Genomic DNA, 20,963 nt, shown 5'->3' on the forward strand with positions numbered 1-20,963 from the left:
ACAAACTTCTGCCCCACATTCTAATACTGCATTTTTAAAACTATTCCAACCCTCTTCAACCCCCCCACTACTCATCTTTGCACTAGCCCACCTTTCTGCCAATAGTCGCTTATATCTCACCCGAACTTCCTCCTCCCTTAGTTTATACACTTTCACTTCCCTCTTACTTGTTGTTGCCACCTTCCTCTTTTCCCATCTACCTCTTACTCTAACTGTAGCTACAACTAAATAATGATCCGATATATCAGTTGCCCCTCTATAAACATGTACATCCTGGAGCCTACCCATCAACCTTTTATCCACCAATACATAATCTAATAAACTACTTTCATTACGTGCTACATCATACCTTGTATATTTATTTATCCTCTTTTTCATAAAATATGTATTACTTATTACCAAATTTCTTTCTACACATAGCTCAATTAAAGGCTCCCCATTTACATTTACCCCTGGCACCCCAAATTTACCTACTACTCCCTCCATAACATTTTTACCCACTTTAGCATTAAAATCCCCAACCACCATTACTCTCACACTTGATTCAAAACTCCCCACGCATTCACTCAACATTTCCCAAAATCTCTCTCTCTCCTCTACACTTCTCTCTTCTCCAGGTGCATACACGCTTATTATAACCCACTTTTCACATCCAATCTTTATTTTACTCCACATAATCCTTGAATTAATACATTTATAGTCCCTCTTTTCCTGCCATAGCTTATCCTTCAACATTATTGCTACTCCTTCTTTAGCTCTAACTCTATTTGAAACCCCTGACCTAATCCCATTTATTCCTCTCCACTGAAACTCTCCCACCCCCTTCAGCTTTGTTTCACTTAAAGCCAGGACATCCAGCTTCTTCTCATTCATAACATCCACAATCATCTCTTTCTTATCATCTGCACAACATCCACGCACATTCAGACTTCCCACTTTGACAATTTTCTTCTTCTTATTCTTTTTAGTAATCTTTACAGGAAAAGGGGTTACTAGCCCATTGTTCCCGGCATTTTAGTTGACTTTTACAACACGCATGGCTTACGGAGGAAAGATTCTTATTCCACTTCCCCATGGATATAAAAGGAAAATTAATAAGACCAAGAACTATTAAGATAAAATCAAAGAAAACTCAGATGAGTGTGTATAAATAAATGTGTACATGTATGTGTAGTGTGACCTAAGTGTAAGTAGAAGTAGCAAGACATGCCTGTAATCTTGCATATTTATGAGACAGACAAAAGACATCAGCAATCCTACCATCATGTAAAACAATCACAGGCTTCGTTTTACACTCACTTGGCAGGACGGTAGTACCTCCCTGGGTGGTTGCTGTCTACCAACCTACTACCTACACATACATACATACATATTTACACATATATGAATTTTTTCCAATCTTTTAACTTTACATGCAGTGATCTTATTTACAGGTGATATAATAACTAGCTCTTTTGACAAGCAATGATGGGAGACTCAAATAACCGAAAAGCCTCATACCCAGAACGGCCTCTTGTTATGTTTTCCAGATACAGGAAACTTCACTGCAGTGAAAAAGCCACTGTACATTAAATCTATATCATGCAAGAAATACTAAACATGAATAATCCTAAAAAAGAATTTCCACATACATTGTATCTGCTATTTTATTATGACAATTTAAAAACAAATACAATACAGGCAGTATGAGGAATTCAATACAGTATTTGTATGTATTGCAGATCATGGTGAAGCTGCAAAACAAGTAAACAGCTATACTGAAGTATGAAATACATTAAGCCGAAACAAAACTGATGTAGGAAAGCAATATGCAAAAAACATTGAGGAAAAATATCTATATAAAACACTTTCTGCAAAATGCTGAAAGAAAGAGGTTCATGGAAAGAGGATACATTCTGCAAAAGGCTGAAAAGAAAGAGTTCCACAGAGATCAAAGTCTGTAACAAGCTGAAAGAAAATAGATGTGCGTAAGTAACTTTCTATGATATCCAGCTAGTAGTAAAATAGTGGAAGAAGTAATCTATGATATATGATGCAAATCTTGCTACCTAATGCATCCATAATATTGTCTTATAAGCTCCTTATCTGAACTATAACAAGAGCAAAACTGTATATATAAAAAACACTCATTTCTTACCATGTAATAAAATTTAGATAGAATAGCATTATCTCAAAAGTTTTATGACATGAGAAATATTGTTTTTCTCCTCATGATAATACTGCATTTATAAAAAAGAATTCTATAAGTAAAATTTATGAAAATGAGGTAAAGTATATATTCAGTCAGCTCTATCTACTTACTGTATAAAGACAATCTTTTCAATCAATTTCAATTTAGGGACTTGATCAAAACTCAATAAACTAAAAAAAAAAAAAAAAATATATAACCACTCATTCTACTGCACTATACACACTCCTTACTGTGACATGTTCTTGTATATAACTAACCAGGCTCACAGTAACTGCAATGAACCCCAACATGACTGAAAAATCTCATTAAAGAACCTCAAACGTTTAACCATCTGGCGAGTCTAAATATTAGATTGACTTTTTGGCATGTATATAATCAGACAAAAAAAAAGTGAAGTACAAACCAAGAAAACCAATGCATTAGTCATTAATTGCAAAGCAACGTCTAGTAAAAGTATCATTATGGGTTGAACAAACACAATTCGTATTATGCCTAAGCCAACACTTTTTATTTTCACACTGAAATATTTAAGAAATTTTGAATGCTGAAACTCTGTGGAATCTGCTTCTTAGTGTAAATTTCTCTAAAATTTACCCTACAGTTTCTCTATTATATCTTGGACAAACAGTGAGCAGGTGCAGGGAAAGAGTATTGTGCCAAGACACCTGTACTATAAAAGCTACATATAGATTTTATAATGTGCTGGGAAGATATTCCTGGATACCTAAACCTAAATACTGTAATAAAAATTATACCATACTGTATAGTACATTATGTGTGTGTAATTTTATTTGTGAAAAAAAAAAAATTTATTTAAAAAATAAAAAAGTATTATGCAGGGTGATGTTTTGATGTAGAGTTGGTGAGCACATGTTATATGCTGTCCACTTAACAAATGGCACCACCCTAGCCACTGTACAGTAAGTACCAAAAAGATTTTTAAGAAACAAAATCTACTATAAAATGTATACAAGAAGCTGTAAATTCATTACCCTAAACAATCAAATAGTCAGTGGCCTAGCAATAAGCGGCTAGTGTTATATGTGTGAATGGTGAGCGGGATGCAATTCATTGTATTGTGAATACAACTGACTCAATTTTGGTGATTAGGATATTTTGGATAGTTTGGCCCATTCTGTTCTGTTTTAGTGCTTAGTAGAACTGACATCCAAAATTAATTTCCTAACTCCAAATTACAGGACAGCAACAAATGACAAAAAACTAACCAATTCAATTTAAGAATAATTTGGTTCTGTCACGTAAGAGAAAATATTGCCAAAGATATCAGGACATGATAAAATGAGACTTTTTTTTTAATACACTGGTAGTCTCTCACCGAGGAAGGGTGACCCAAAAAAAAGAAATACTCTCACCACCATTTACATTATCAATGTCTTGCTAGAGGCATGCAGATACAACAGTTTATATGTCCGTCTAAACAGCAAATACCCCAAACCCTTCCTTTAGAATACAAGCACTGTACTTCCCACCTCCAGGACATAAGTCCATCTAACAGGTGTTCCTGAATTCCTTCACACAATATTACCTTGTTCACATTCCAACAGTTTGTCAGTCCCAAAACCATTTGTCTCCACTCACTCCTATCTAACACAAGAGTATCATCTTATATTACCAAGTATGTATAATGCTTTGGAAAACATGGTCTATTGTGGATGTAAGTCATACATTTAACTAGAATAATATAGGCAAATGGCACTTTGTCCAACTTTTCAGTCCCATGTGAATTAACTAAAAATCAAAATGATATATATACACCAAAAATGAATATATTTTGTGCATGAACTATAAAATGTGTCATCATGAAGGCATAACATGAATCAATAAAATACTGAAAGTAACCAATGCCATGCAGTGTGAGTAAATACTGTACCTTGGGTACCATGCACATCTCAATGATCAGAGGAAATTATAAAAAAAAATTATACAAAAATGGGAAATTTTCAATATTTTGTTTTGCTAAACATGCATACCAACCAATCAATGTATGTAATTACAGTATAAAACTAGAAGAGAAGAGAAAAAGAATTTAATCTGCACCAGAGTCTTTACAAAAATAGTATAAGACAATGGCTCACAGATTTCCACATGAGCATAACAATTCCTTTTAAAGTATGACAAAATACAGTACATACAGCTCACTGAACTACTCAAATAGCAACCACTGAGAAATACTTGTATTTCATCCTGTTCTCCAAATTAAAGAGGGCATGGTGTTACCAACACTGTTTAACAGATCAGAGGATGCTCTGATTGACAGAGCATCCTGTGATATCTGATGAAAGCTGCCTATTTATATTATTTTGTTACTGACCTAAACTATGCATAAATGGAGGTAACTTTAGGTTAACCTAACCTATCCTAGCTAAGAGTAATCAAGGCAAATACACAAGTTTCGTCACTGTTTAGATTATATGGAAATCAATGCATTATGAATCATGCCAATACAAACTATCTGGGGAACAGGTTTTGCCTTTACCAATAAATTTTGGATTTACCACTCAATTTGGCTAAGTAGATATAATTCTCTCTTTGGGGTTATGTGTTTATGGCACATAACTGAAATAAAAGACATGTCTATGTTGTATAACCAATTTTTTTTAAAACACTGGCTGCCAGTTTCGGAACACTACATAATAATAGCATTTCGTCACTTCCTTGACTGTTGGAAATTAATAGAACTTTGAAGGAAATGTAGGAGAATGATCCAGTATGGCAGACAAGCCATCAGCATAAGACCAGTAAAGTAGAAAGCTCCACATTCTGAGCCAAAAGTGCAAAACAAATTATAAATTTACTGTTAAATAAGGGGATTTGTTAGATGGGTTAATTTTTTGTAATGTGCAAAGTTTAGGAACTGTACAAGTCGTTAAGGTTGTATAACACCTGCACATAAACCATCAAGAATACTTTAAACCCTAAAATCAGGATTACAATAAGCTTGGTGTATATACACTGATACACAAACACACCTCTCAGTGCATATACACCATTCAATTTGTCAGTGGTCACTACTAGATGATTCAATGAACTCCAACCACAAATATAATTACACTATAGTTCTATGCTAAAAAGTTTGAAATATTAAATTTAGTAGACAATAATAGTCAAGAAGAGAGCTATATTTAATTGCATCTGCTTCTCTAATGTATACCATCATATAATGTTAATTTAACTCCTGTGTTAACAGTGATGGTATGCAGACAACTGTCTTGACATTAAAATTTAACCTTATATTTATCATACTATTTTCCTACAAAATCAAATTAAGTTACAATAGCTCACCAAGTCACCTCTGTCCAAAACTGTGTTTTGCTGATGGAGTAAATGGTTCAAGGATAAAATAGTCTGCCAATAATGTTTAAAAGGCATGCATAAAAGGGACCTTAGTAAGTATAAAATGGGGTTAACATTTATAGATTAATAAAAAAGAAAAGTTCCACTGAAAATTTTAACAGCAAATAAGTCTTAAGTTGCATGTGAAAATTTACGGTTAAATACTTTTCAAAGAGTTGGAAAATTTAGTGAACATCATAAGATTCATTAAATATTCAATACTGCTTATCAATTGGTGGATACTCAAGAAATTTATAATATTACCATGAAATTCAGCATCAGTTTTCTGAAATTTGGGGGGAATTATTCAATTTCTTAAAAGTAAAAATGACTAATTAGAACTAATTAATAATACTCACCATTCTTTTCAATTACACCCAATTATGATGAGCTTACATAAATACAATAACTATAACAGATTAGCTTCAAGAAAGGTCATTTTTAAGCTGATTAAAAAACTTAATAGTGCATCAGGGCTAAAGTATTTTGATGTTACTTTATAACTTCAAAATAAATAATTTGTTTAAAAGAAAAAAAATATCCCCATTGAAATTAAAAAACTTTCTTTTTTGTAAAATTTAGGAGTATTAACTTTTCATCAAAACACACCTTGTAACAACTGCTAGTGAGAAAGTTGAGAGGAAAAGGAAAAAGCAAGGCTATAACATTTAGATTCAAGCTTTCTTCCATAGCTTATGTACAGTACACAACTTTGTAGACTCCTATTTCAAGAGGACAAATGCAAGGTGAAATAGCAACACCATTATTTCTTGTAGTAACTACAATAAAGCATTCCAGGTAAAAGGGTTAGGACATTAAAGCTCTGAAATATTCATTCAATAGCAGTTTGGCTGATGCAGCAAATTCTATTCTATCATCCAGGACTTGATTTCCTTTTAGTCTTTTGTAATTATTGAATGAATAAAACTGCAAAGTTGACAGGACAAAATGTGCTCTACAGAAGCCTAGAAAACAGCTACAAAGTGTTACCACAGGAGTACCTTTCCCTCTGGAGCCTCATCTGAATCAGACTACACAAAATATAAACCAAATGCGTTAGAAGTAATATTTATGTAAGCACAACTCCAATGATACTAGTTATTAGAATACTAAACAACGCAATCATACGAGGCATTGACAATAGTAAAGATGAACTTTATAGTAAAATGTTAGTAAAATATGCCTTAAAACAATTTATATTGTTTTAATAAAATGGCCATCTCCCACCAAAGCACGATGACCCACCCAAGAATAATGAAATGCATTGCAGCACATTTTAAAAAAATAATTTATTTGTTTATTTTTATGAACATATATGCCATATTTATTTAGTGCATATCTTACCACATTTAAAACACTGGGTTCACCTTTTCTATTGGTAATGCCTCACACATAATCCTAAGAACTTAACTTTTCCAAGAAAATTGTATCTCCTACTAAATAAATCAGTACTTAATTAATCAACGAACAGCTTCAAAAATTATTTCCCAAATAGGGTTCTGGCTTGTAGTAGTTGTTGCTGGGTCTACAGTGGCTGCATCAATAATGTTGTTCCAAACAAGTGCTTAAAACCTTGCCTGCACACCATGGACTTAATTTTACATCACCATTTCATGATGAAAGTATACTGGCAACATCTTAGAAATTAATGCTATTGATATGTTGAATATAAAGTTGCTAAGAAATATATACCTTATCATTAAATCTTATAAAAGAGAGCCTTAAAGCTATTGTGTATTTTACTACAATAATTCCACAACAGTTGTGCTACATCTACATGGCAAATATCATCAAGATGGTACCTCATGGATTTATCTTAATTATATATTCATTACTAATTACTTAAAACATTATGTGCCATCTTACCCGGACCAGGACTGCCTGTGTGGGTCAAGGGAGAATAAAAAATGCACAATTAAAATTAGAAGACAATATTCAGGTAGACTTATATACTAATAGCCTAAAAACCTCGACACACTAAACCTGAAATAAATTACTATATATATATGTACTAGCAAGGGGGTAGTAACCCCTTCTCCTGTATATATTACTAAATGTAAAGGAGAAACTTTCGTTTTTCCTTTTGGGCCACCCCGCCTCGGTGGGATACGGTCAGTGTTGAAAGAAGAATATATATATATATATATATATACACATTTTTTTTAACAAGTTGGCTGTCTCCCACTGAGGCAGGGTGACCCAAAAAGAAAAAATACCCAAAAAGAAAATATTTTCATCATTCAACACTTTCACCTCACTTGTACATAATCACTGTTTTTGCAGAGGTGCCCAGAAATTCAACAGTTTAGAAGCATATACGTATAAAGATATACAATACATCCCTCCAAACTGCCAATATTCCAAACCCCTCCTTTAAAGTGCAGGCATTGTACTTCCCATTTCCAGGACTCAAGTCTGGTTATATAAAAATAACCGGTTTCCCTGAATCCTTTCACTATATATTACCCTGTTCACAATACAACAGCTTGTCAGGTCCCAAATACCATTTGTCTCCATTCACTCCTATCTAACATGCTCATGCATGCTTGTTGGAAGTCCAAGCCCCTCACCCACAAAACCTCCTTTACCCCCTCCCTCCAACCTTTTCGAGGACGACCCCTACCCCGCCTTCCTTCCCCTACAGATTTATATGCTCTCCATGTCATTCTACTTTGATCCATTCTCTCTAAGTGACCAAACCACCTCAACAACCCCTCTTCAGCCGTCTGACTAATACTTTTATTAACCCTTTCAGGGTCCACAGGCCCTCTCAGAGACTTGTTCTCAGGGTCCCCCAAATTTCAAAAAAAAAAAAAATTATTTTTTTCTTATGAAAAGATAAGAGAATCTTTTCCCAATCATAATGACACCAAAATTATGAAATTTGATGGAAAACTTACGGAATTATGCTCTCACGAAGTTAGCGGTCTTGACGATGTTCATGCATCGGCGATTTTGCCCACTTTGAACCCTATTCTCGACCAATTCCAGTGTATTAGTCGACAAAAATCATAACTATTTCACTAGAACCCCATTTTTTCTATTGAATGAGTACAAAAAACCACCCATTTACCAATTTTAACTATCCAATACAGTGGTCAGAATTTAGCAATTTTGCCAATTTCACACAAATTTAAAAAGATGCCAATTTCCAAATAGGGTCCAGAATAAACAAGAAAGACATTCCTGGCACTAAAATAACATTTCCTGTGTTCATTAGTCACGTACCCACGCCCCTCTTACATTCTTTTGCGTTCCACTTTGACTTTTTATTCTCACAAAAAATAGATTTACTGTTATGCAGACTATTGCATTAGTGTAGAAATGGTATAAATAATATCGGCGCACTTGTGAAAGAATATTAGACTCACCAGTTGACGTGTATTGGACGCTTAGCATGATTTGTTTACTTTTGAACTTTGGTAAAAATTGAACATTTCTGCTACTTTGAGCTCAATTTCAAGGTACTTTTCATTGTAACACCAGTCAAAATCATCTCAATTTCTGTAATATGTCTTCCATTCTATAAAATGAGACCAGGAAAACTAGAATACAACAATAAACACCATACGAAAAAACAGCGCAATGTTGCTGTTTTAATCCAAAAACACGGTCAAAGTTTTTTTTTTCTCATTCCGCACTGTGTGCTGCAGGATTTTTTTTATACTGCGCACACTGACCACATAGACCCATTCTTTCATATATAGGCCTACCAGCTTTCTCTCACTAGATTTGAGGGCACTAAAATTTAGGCATACTAGTACGTCAAAAACCCTGGTGAGTAAGCTGTACTAGTATGTCCAAAACCATGAAAGGGTTAACTCCACACCTCCTAATTTCCACACTCCGAATTCTCTGCATAATATTTACACAACACATTGACCTTAGACAGGACATCTCCACCGCCTCCTCGCTGCAGCATTTGCAACCCAAGCTTCACACCCATATAAGAGTGCTGGTACCATTAAACTTTCATACATTCCCTTCTTTGCCTCCATAGATAATATTTTTTGTCTCCACATATACCTCAATGCACCACTCACCTTTTTTCCTTCGTCAATTCTATGGTTAACCTCATCCTTCATAAATCCATCCGCTGACATGTCAACTCCCAAATATCTGAAAAATTCACTTCTTCCATACTCCTCCTCTCCAATTTGATATCTAATTTTTCTTTATCTAAATCATTTGATACCCTCATCACCTTACTCTTTTCTATGTTCACTTTCAACTTTCAACCTTTACACACACTCCAAAGCTCGTCCACTAACCTTTGCAAATTTTCTTTAGAATCTCCCATAAGTACAGTATCATCAGCAAAAAGTAACTGTGCCAATTCCCATTTTGTATTTGAATCCCCATAATTTAATCCCATCCCTCTCCCCAGTACCCTAGCATTTACTTCTTTTACAACCCCATCTATAAATATATTAAACAACCATGGTGACATTACACATCCCTGTCTAAGACCTACTTTTATTGGGAAGTAGTCTCCCTCTCTTCTACACACCTTAACCTAAGCCTCACTATCCTCATAAAAACTCCTTACTTACTACCAATTCCATCCTACTCTCTGTCTTACCTCTAATTCTTTTAATAACAACCCAACCATACACTTTACCTGGTATACTGGTATACTTATTCCCCTATAATTTTTACAATATCTTTTGTCCCCTCTCCCTTTATATAAAGGAACTATACATGCTCACTGTCAATCCCTAGGTACCTTCCCCTCTTTCATACATTTTTCTTTTTTCAACAAGTCAGCCATCTCCCACCGAGGCAGGGTGACCCAAAAAGAAAGAAAATCTCCAAAAAAAAATACTTCCATCATCATTCAACACTTTCACCCCACACTTACACATAATCACTGTCTTTGCAGAGGCACCCAGATACAACAGTTTAGAAGCATATATAAAGATGTATAACATACCCCTCCAAACTGCCAATATCCCAAACCCCTCCTTTAAAGTGCAGCCATTGTACTTCCCATTTCCAGTACTCAAGTGCAGTTATATAAAAATAACCAGTTTCCCTGAATCCCTTCACTAAATATTACCCTGCTCACACTCCAACAGCTCATCAGGTCCCAAAAACTAATACATTTACATACATTTATTAAACAAAAATACGAACTACTCCAACACTATATCTCCCCCTGCTTTTAACATTTCTGTCTTGATCCAATCAGTTCCAGTTGCTTTATCCCCTTTCATTCTATGTAATGCCTCATGCACACCCCCCACGCTCACATCCTGCTCTTCTTCACCCCTAAAAAAAATTATGCCCCCCCCTGGCCAGTGAATGAAATTAATGCCTCCCTTTCTTCACTGACATTTAAAACTTCCTCTAAATGTTCCTGCCATCTACTCAATACCTTCAAGAAATTAAAGATAAGAGTACTGAATTTTTTTTTTTTCAACAAACCAACTTGTCAGTTCTCTGAACCATTCACCTACAAACCAGTCGTATCCCACCAAGGCAGGGTGGCCCAAAAAGAAACACGAAAGTTTCTCTTTTAAAATTTAGTAATTTATACAGGAGAAAGGGTTACTAGCCCCTTGCTCCTGGCATTTTAGTTGCCTCTTACAACATGCATGGCTTACGGAGGAAGAATTCTGTAGATAAGAGGAAATAAACAAGAACTAGAAAGAAAATAGAAGAAAACCCAGAAGGGTGTGTATATATATGCTTGTACATGCATGTGTAGTGTGACCTAAGTGTAAGTAGAAGTAGCAAGATATACCTGAAATCTTGCATGTTTATGAGACAGAAAAAAGACACCAGCAATCCTACCATCATGTAAAACAATTACAGGTTTCCACTTTACACTCACTTGGCAGGACGGTAGTACCTCCCTGGACGGTTGCTGTTTACCAACCTACTACCTATAAGTATTGAAATTTTCTTCTTCTTTCAACATACCAGCCGTATCCCACCGAGGTGGGGTGGCCCAAAAGAAAAAACTAAAGTTTCTCCTTTTAAATTTAGTAATATATACAGGAGAAGGGGTTACTAGCCCCTTGCTCCTGGCATTTTAGTCACCTCTTACGACACGCATGGCTTACAGAGGAAGAATTCTGTTCCACTTCCCCATGGAGATAAGAGGAAATAAACAAGAACAAGAATTAGAAAGAAAATAGAAGAAACCCCAGAGGGGTGTGTATATATATGCTTGTACATGTATGTGTAGTGTGACCTAAGTGTAAGTAGAAGTAGCAAGACTTACCTGTAATCTTGCATATTTATGAGACAGACAAAAGACACCAGCAATCCTACCATCAGGTAAAACAATTACAGGCTTTCGTTTTACACTCACTTGGCAGGACGGTAGTACCTTCCTGGACAGTTGCTGTTTACCAACCTACTACCTATAAGTATTGAAATACCTTACAAAATTCAGAGATAAAATAACTCAAAGTAGATATAATTACAAGTCTGATCATGGTAGGACAATCAAAGATACTTTGATCACATTAAGATGATCAAAGATATAGTCTGATCACATTAAGATGATCAAAGATATAGTCTGATCACATTAAAATGATCAAAGATATAGTCTGATCACATTAAGATGATTAAAGGCAGTATCACAAGATTCCAAACTCTGTAAATCTCACAACAAACAGTTTCATGAAATACAGCAAAGTATTGTTTTGTGTGGTAGATTATGGTCCTTAAAACTCCCACTGAAAGTTAACCTCCTAATAAATGTATAACTAACTGTTCCTCTGGCAGCTGGAAAGGTTAAGCAGTAACTACTGAGTGACAAGACCACTAGTACTACACATAAGCAGCTTAACACTCATTATCAAAAATATTTTAACCATGGTCATTTCCCACCATGGTAGGGTGAACATACGAAAGAAATTACATTCACCACCACTCATTTAATAGTTATAAATGTACAAAGCTGAAATACTACTACTTTCTTGCAAAGAATCCTCATTCTCACAGCTGGTCTTCATGAGTGGCATTAACATTACACTGCAGTAGACTGATTATTTAGAGTTATACCAGTACAGAACATACTATTCTTATAAGGACCTCTTTTTAACATGCAGCATTTCAGGCAAGTCATATTTTAATACAAATTTAAATAGGGCATGTTAATATGTACTGACTAAGTCATTAGATGCAATGGAAAGAACAATGTACTGGCATAAATATTTCCATAAAGTTTAAAAACTTTAATAAAAAATCATGTAAACATTTGTTATATACAAAACAAAATGTTAATGCTATATTATAAATACTTTTTCATTCTTAACATGTACACACTAACAGAGATTTACAGTATTAGAAGCAACTATTTATTTACAAGAATCCATTAATTAGTTTAATTTTTAGCACATCTGCTATTTCCCACCAAGTCTGGGTGACTAAGAAGCAAACACATTCACCATCATTCATGCTGTGGCTGTTTTTCCAGAAGTGCATAGACATCTGAATTTAAACGGTCCTTTGAATCACAATATCCCTGGCCATGCTTCAGGCACTGTAAATCTACATCCAAAACTCAGCCTGGAGTCAATGTTAAAACCACTAGCTACTGGATAATTTTTTCGATGTTAATTCTCATTAACTTTTGAAGGTTGTAATATTAGTTTGGTATACAGTCCATACCCCGGCCGGGATTGAACCCGCGGTCAGAGAGTCTCAAAACTCCAACCCGTCGTGTTAGCCACTAGACCAGCTAGCCACAATAAGGTTCGTCCAACTAGGTATATTTCTACACCATAGGAAGGTTAGCACAGGCACCACTGTGACCACAAATGCAAGTTTTTACTGTAAAAACTTGCATTTGTGGTCACAGTGGTGCCTGTGCTAACCTTCCTATGGTGTAGAAATATACCAAGTTGGACGAATCTTATTGTGGCTAGCTGGTCTAGTGGCTAACGTGACGGGCTGGAGTTCTGAGACTCTCTGACCACGGGTTCAATCCCAGCCGGGGTATGGTTTGTTTGCAAATCGTGTCATTACGATTTCGTGAGTCAGTTTGGTATACAGTATTAGTATGTGGGATTTGTATGTAGTGCCAAGGGTTATTAAAGCTTTTCAGATTATTCAAAACATATGCATAAATATACTGTATAAACATATTTTCCAAAGACCTCTCTACCATTAATTACACTTTGACATTACATATCCTTTACTTAGTTGAGTGCATTATTAAATTACTACTTCTTCTTACAGTAGAGTGCAGTACCATCCTTTTTTAATCTGGTCAACACTTAAGAATGGCTGTGTAACCAGTTATTTTTCTTAAAACATTGGTTATTCCCTATCAAAGGTTTTCTATATATATTTGTTTGTCCCATTTTTGCCAGGTTTCCAAATGAATTATGAACAGAAAGGTGATATTTACAGGTTCTAGTAGGGTATTGATGTCATAACTGTCTGTTAATTTAAAAGATATTGGCATTGTGATTTAGTGTAGTTATAAACCATACCCCCGGCCGGGATTGAACCCGCGGTCATAGAGTCTCAAAACTCCAGCCCGTCTTATAGTGGCTAGCTGGTCTAGTGGCTAACGCGACGGGCTGGAGTTTTGAGACTCTATGACCGCGGGTTCAATCCCGGCCGGGGGTATGGTTTATTTGCAATCGTGTCATTACGATTTCTTGAGTTAGTGTAGTTATACCCACTGTGATTTAATGTAGTTATACCCATGTTCTTCCCAAGGACATTTTTTTTTGCTAATGTTTGTAGAAGAGTACTTGCAGTTTGGAACAGCTGGGTGTTGGCTGGTGTAGGTGTCTGATACCAGGTCGAGTTCTGTACAAACATCAGTATGCACACAAAAAATAATTAATATGCAAAACTTTTGACTAAGAATGAACAATGAAGGAATAGTTGGATTCAAGATGGCACTAAAGCATACTAAAAAGTTGCATATTGCACTAAATGAGCTACTGCAGAGAGGTACAAAGCACTTGCCAGTGGCATTAAGGTAAGAAGGGTGAAAGAGAGTTAACTGAAAGATGCATAAAAGTTAGAAGAATTTAGTTTCTAATCTCAGTTTACTTCATACTTTCTACCTGTGAACATTTATGATAGTTTCAACTTGTGAATATATATGATGGCTTCTACCTGTGATCAATTATGACGGTTTCTACCTGTGAACATTTATGATGGTTTCTACCTATGATCAATTATGATGGTTTCTACCTGTGAACATTAATGGTTTCAACTTGTGAACATATATGATGGTTTCTACCTGTGAACATTTATGATAGTTTCTACCTGTGAATATTCATTAGTACAGCACTAATTTGTTCATGTGTGAAGTACTTTTCATTTGAATATACTGTGTTTTATGTATATATAATCATATACATTTTTGGAATATAATTTTAGTATTATTCCTAAAGAATGCTCAAAGTGTATTTCACAATTTATATGTTTTCCATATAAAAAATCTTTTGTAACAAAAATGTAGCTTCTTGGAAATGACATGATTATGAATAAATAATAGGTGTTACATAAATACTTAAAAGAATTTTTAACCCTAAATTAGAATTGGTTTAGGAGACAAATGCAAAAATGGGAGATATTGTTGAGTGGAAAACAAACTAAGAAATTCAGAAGTATAATTTTATGCTAAAACTGTGCCTATTTTATTTCACTATTTGTTTGCCTTTTTCCAGTCTGATAGTTAAGCACAAATATCAAGCCTGAGAGCTGACCACATTTAATCCTCCCAAATTTCCCTCCTTTATAGCCCAGTATTTTTAGGAATAATGTGACAGGTTCACATATTTCCTGGATAATAACAGAGAGGTTACAGTCATTTTTTTCCTCCTCTACTGAAGATATGTAAAGGAATTGATAAACAGATTGCATTCTTTGGTGCACTTTAAGCAAAATGGTAAATTATAAAGAAAAGAAATACTTGGGATACACATCTGTTCTATATCATTAAATGGGTTATAATATTCAACTGGGAACATTTTTAATAACAATGTGATGAGACCAGATTGAGAACTGTGGAAGCCCCAGGGCAACAGCCTTGTGGAGGCCTACTTACATTAAAATACTGTTAATTACATATTGGTGTTATTATATAACATGTCAACCAGCTATGCATCTGGTTTCCATACAGATGATGAAAATTATTTGAAGAGAAATCATTTGAAAAGCATCAGTCTACCCACAACCCTTTTTGTGGGGCCACCTTTCGTGTAGGGTGAAGGCCCCTTTAATCTGGCAATGGCATTAATAAGTGCCCAACTCAATTATCAATGTTCATTTATTTTAATTATCTGGAAATAAATCCTACTTTGAAAATAAAAATTTAAGGCTAATGATTCCAACCAAAAAAGCCTCTTATTGTCAATTAATTTAGTTGAATTTGAAATATATTTTATGTCATACCTTTCCTCCTTCAATGACCTTTGGAGGCTTCAATCTTGTCAGCATTTTGTAGGTGTCAAGGTTACGGGCAAAACTCCTTCCTCGCATCTGGACAGCATCATCCCATCTGTGATCCTGATGTCAAGCAAAACAAGTTATATGAAGAAAACATTTTCACTCAAATGAAGAAATCAAGTTTACAAAACAATAGAACTATGTGGTTAATCAGTGCTTTTAACTTAAATTACAAATATTAAAAATGTACTGCCATCATTACTATTTGCATGTTGTAAGAGGCAACTAAAATGATAGGAGCAAGGGGCTAGTAACCCCTTCTCCTGTATATATTACTAAATGTAAAAGGAGAAGCTTTCGTTTTTCCTTTTGGGCCACCCCGCCTCGGTGGGATACGGCCGGTGTGTTGAAAGAAAGATTAATTTATGTAGAAACTTGGCATTACAGTCAGAAGCATGTCTGCAATAAATAATGCAATACACAAGGTCCCTCACTTACGACTAATGAGTCCCTGAAAAATCATTCATTAAATAACTGTACCTGCAAAGCCCGAGCAACAGCTTGAGTCTTGAGGACACAGCCCATCAGAGGCACACGCACTGCTTGGTTACCGTCAAGTGAGATGACGCATGGCTCCGTCTCTGGGGTAGCTTCCATGAGGGCAAGAACAGCCTCTGCACCCATACGGCAACCCTGCAAATGCACCAGTCAGTTTTAATTTGCACAGAAAACATGCAATCACAACTGCAAGAAGAATGATATGGCAAGATAAAAAAAATCTTCAAAATGAAGGATGCCAAGTTAATGATTGTAGTACTGTTTTTAAGTCACATGAATTCTCTAGGCAGGAATATTGCTGTTCACTCACTCTGCTACAGGTCCAGACTCCTGGAATTATATATACATCAAGAACTGCAAGAAACCAATATTTTATTCTTCAAATATTCTATGGAGAAGGAGCCAGGACAGAGAAATCATCCTAATCAATATCAACCACTGATATAGCCATGTTCCACATAGGTGGCATTAAAGAATTGAAAAACAATAAAGACTGACAGCACTAACATCCAATATCTTTAAAATCTTTTGAAAGTTTTGAGAAGCAAGACTGCTAGCCATAATGACTAATGACATTTGTACAACCCAGTGCAACATGGGCTAAGAGCAGGTTGCTCCTGCCTCTCCAGCTGCTGAATCATTATGACATGGTCTTGGATGAACTAGAAGACAAGTTAAATGCAAGTGTAGTGTACAAAGATTTTAAGTGGGCAGATGAATAGTTAACTTCCTAACAGAGAGAACCCATTGTATAATAGTGAATAGACTGGACTCATAGGCTGCCAAAGTGAAAAGCTGTTACCCAAGAACAGTCCTTACCCCTATTTTCTTTCACATTCTCATATCCTATATAGACGAAGGCAAATTATACTACAGTATTTTTCTTATCAGACAATATTAGAATTTGCATGAGAGTGGCATCCATTGAGGACATAGGAAACCTTCAAGCTGATCTGATAAAAATCAAGTCTTTCAATGGGCCACTGAAAACATGCTGTTCAATGAGGACATTTCAATTACTCCACTATGGAAAAATTGAAGAGTATAAACAAACCTGAACAATTCATTAGACTGAAAAACTAAGGATTAAGGAGTGATAATATAAAAAGATCTCACTTTCAAGGATCATAAGTGTCATTATCACCACTGCAAGGAAAATGATAGGCTGGATAACAAGAACCTTCAAAACAAGGGAGGCTAAGCCAATGATGATACTCTTAGTCACTTGTTCTCTTTAGGCTGGAATATTGCTGTACAAAACAGCCCCTTTTAAGGCCAGCAAAACTGGTCTGAGACCAAGCCACACAGGTGTCAACTCCCAAAACCATCTCCAGGTAAACTCCAGGTACACTAACAGCATCACCAAGGCAGCTAAAAATGCAAATCAAGATAATGTACTGAAAACTTTCTCTGCCTACATCTATACATTATATCTTAAAGTAGGCCTTTAAAAACAATTACATGCATAGTAAAAAGTGCTAAAATATATACGCATGAAATAAGTTGGTTATCAATATCCATCATAACAGGTTTTATCGTAAAAAACACTTACCAAAAGTCGGTCAAATGCAGAGGGAGAGCCACCACGCTGAACGTGACCAAGAACAGTCACACGAGTATCAAAGCCGAGCTTGTCAACAATGACCTGAAATAAAATGAGCAATTCAAAAAATTCTGCATCAAACAAGTCAGGTGATATTTTTTCCTGACAAATATACCAACACCAAAGTGAATTTAGGTCACTGTATCTTTACTCACGAAGGTAATGGGTTCTCACTTTTTTAACCCCTTCAGCGGTGATAGGCACATCCTGCTGATCAATAGCTCCTTCAGCAACAATGATAATATTCAAACGTTGACCCATAGATCTTTCCTGGAAAGGAATAAATAAATAAACTTCATACTCACTGACAAAATATAAATTTATGTAACCTCCAGTTTCCAAAAATATCAATTTTGCAACTTTCTTTAATAATATTCCCATGATTCTTACTATTCTATAATTGTCCAGTGTATTAAAAAAAAGTCAAGCTTTATAAAATGCTTAAAAAAATATTCTGCCATGTAAAAAATGTTAGTAAAGAAAAAAGCAGTGAGAAATAGCCCTTCCATGAAATGAGAATAAATGTGATTTATTAATCAGGCAATAAAAAATCAAAAGCAGTAAAAAGCAATATCATGATCAGCATTACTTACAACTAGTACAAAAATCAGCTCTGCACAATGCAATCCCTTAAAGAGGAATGCATTCATATTTATTTTAAATTAAGAGTATAATCTGCTATGTGAAAATCCAGTAGGAGCAACCCATGAAAACTAATTTGCTAAAAACCTGTTCTTTTTTTTTTTTTTTTTTTCAACAAGTCGGTCGTCTCCCACCTAGACCTAGAAATATACTAAACAAATATACATGAAACATCCATAAAACTAACAAAACTAATAACAAGAAACAAAATTATGACACTAAAGCCAAGAGAGAAAACAAAATTTGTCTGAACGAGAAAACTTGAGTATTTTTTAAATTTAAACTAGTTTGTGAAGATCACTTGATGTAGAATTTTACTCAAACATTTTGAATGCCCTGGAGCATTGCCTTGTAGAGCATCCATAACATTTGCTACAGGCTTTCCCATATTTATGTTATTATGTGAGGAAACAATTATTTGCCAAGGCACTGGGAGTAAATAAATTCCCCCAAACTTCATGCCCATTAGGTAAGTTGCTGTTAAAAAGACATACATCTTAGTGTTAGGATAGATATCCTTAAGTCTGTCTGGCTATATATTTTTTTTTTTACTTAGAAAAATACTCAAAACTGTTGTTCTAAATTTCTTGTTAATACGCTGGCTGTCTCCCAATGAAGCAGTGTCCCGAAGGAAAGGAACACTTTCACCATCATTCACACTATCATACAAGGTAGAAAAAAGGTAAATACTGAATTTTAGCATATACTGTATTTGCAATATGATGGTGGATCTTTTAAAAGCAATGTGTTAATTAATTAGAAAGATAATACTCAGAGGAGTGAGGATGCACACAAGAGAACACAAGTAGAGTAAGCTACCAAAATTTGCAGTTTAATAAACTACATCTTTTGGCTAAAAAATGTATTTGAAGCAGTTTTTTGAGAAGCAAATCAGCAAAGAAGAAATTCAATACTTTATACTTAAATTATTTTTAATAACTTTAATATTAAATATATAGCACCTGTATTACATTCTACACAGTTTGAAGCTCAGAAACAGAAAGGCACATTTGCCCTGGTGATAAGAGGTTTTATATTTTTCAGGGAAAAGCATCTGACTGGGTTTTAGACAGATGACAACTTGCTTAATGATAAACTATCATTGTCATACTCATGCTAGGGATCAACTACTTAAAAAAAAAAGAATCATATTAAGAGGATAATAATACGGTTTAACTGCGAGCGTATGAAATTTGGCTCTTGGAAGTCAGTTATGCTGTGTTAGTTTTCTACAAGAGCAAGACACTGAAAAAGAGAACAGTTTCTTCTGAAAGCTTCAGCTCTTTGGGGAGAGCCAGTATACAATAGTTAATGCTCACTCAAATTGAGTGCTCTTCAAATTCTGGATACTCAACTGAAATAACTTCAGTATATTGCAGACTAAACTTTCACTCAAAAGAGTTTGAATGTTGGTACTGTACAGGTGTGTATACAAGTATAGTTACACAGTGACCTCCTACATTTCATTGAGCCAGGGAACAAAGAAACACGGAGGAGTCAGAAGTTGCCTGTTCTTTTTCCTCAAGTCACTGCCTGTAATGTGTGCAAGCTAATGACCTCACTGACCTAAAATATGCCTTCAACAGTGCATATTATGAACTTTACAATAAATACTATTAAAGTAAGTACTAGCCAAGAAAGTACCTCACTGTGTAAATCAGATTTTTCACACAGCATATAATACAACAGAAGGCTCCAGATTCACAAATGCCTGAGTTATGAATAACATAACTTACAAAGAAGACTGATAATGAGTACTTAAAGAAATAATTTACACATGCCTATCCATGGTTATAAGCAAGTGTGATAGAGCCATTTTTTTTTTTTTCAACAAGTCGGCCGTCTCCCACCGAGGCAGGGTGACCCAAAAAAGAAAGAAAATCCCCAAAAAGAAAATACTTTCAACATCATTCAACACTTTCACCACACTCGCACATTATCACTGTTTTTGCAGAGGTGCTCAGAATACAACAGTCTAGAAGCATACACATATAAAGATACACAACATATCCCTCCAAACTGCCAATATCCCAAACCCCTCCTTTAAAGTGCAGGCATTGTACTTCCCATTTCCATCTTTGTGTTATTTTTCTTACAAGTAAATAGGTTTCAAGTTACAAACAACTTATTTGTAATATGGAAAAATTAGGAATAAAACTCACTTGTTATCCAAGAGATCCACTGTACTGTTCAAATTAGTACCCAATACACATTTCACTTCTCTTCCAAGCAATATTTAACTAA

The 20,963-nt window shown here is 35.0% G+C and overlaps 1 protein-coding gene across 15 annotated transcripts in view; it reads right to left on the bottom strand.

Annotated features, from left to right (window-relative positions):
• The window catches only part of Pfk (ATP-dependent 6-phosphofructokinase), a 122,914-nt gene that overhangs the window by 17,944 nt on the left and 84,007 nt on the right, over positions 1-20,963 (bottom strand). For 8 of the 15 annotated variants that reach the window (XM_070098592.1, XM_070098604.1, XM_070098593.1 and 5 more), the window contains 7 exons: positions 18,252-18,347; positions 18,027-18,119; positions 16,457-16,609; positions 15,923-16,036; positions 7,412-7,426; positions 6,547-6,576; positions 5,495-5,524 (listed from right to left, as the gene is read on the bottom strand). In XM_070098592.1, the coding sequence (XP_069954693.1) occupies positions 5,495-5,524; positions 6,547-6,576; positions 7,412-7,426; positions 15,923-16,036; positions 16,457-16,609; positions 18,027-18,119; positions 18,252-18,347 (531 nt within the window). Of the gene's footprint in view, positions 1-5,494; positions 5,525-6,546; positions 6,577-7,411; positions 7,427-14,269; positions 14,324-15,922; positions 16,037-16,456; positions 16,610-18,026; positions 18,120-18,251; positions 18,348-20,963 lie in introns of all 15 variants that reach the window. The other 7 variants (XM_070098603.1, XM_070098601.1, XM_070098602.1 and 4 more) reach the window with 5 other exon arrangements.

Source organism: Cherax quadricarinatus, chromosome 63 (assembly GCF_038502225.1).
Source record: "Cherax quadricarinatus isolate ZL_2023a chromosome 63, ASM3850222v1, whole genome shotgun sequence".
NCBI classification, from domain to species: domain Eukaryota; kingdom Metazoa; phylum Arthropoda; class Malacostraca; order Decapoda; family Parastacidae; genus Cherax; species Cherax quadricarinatus.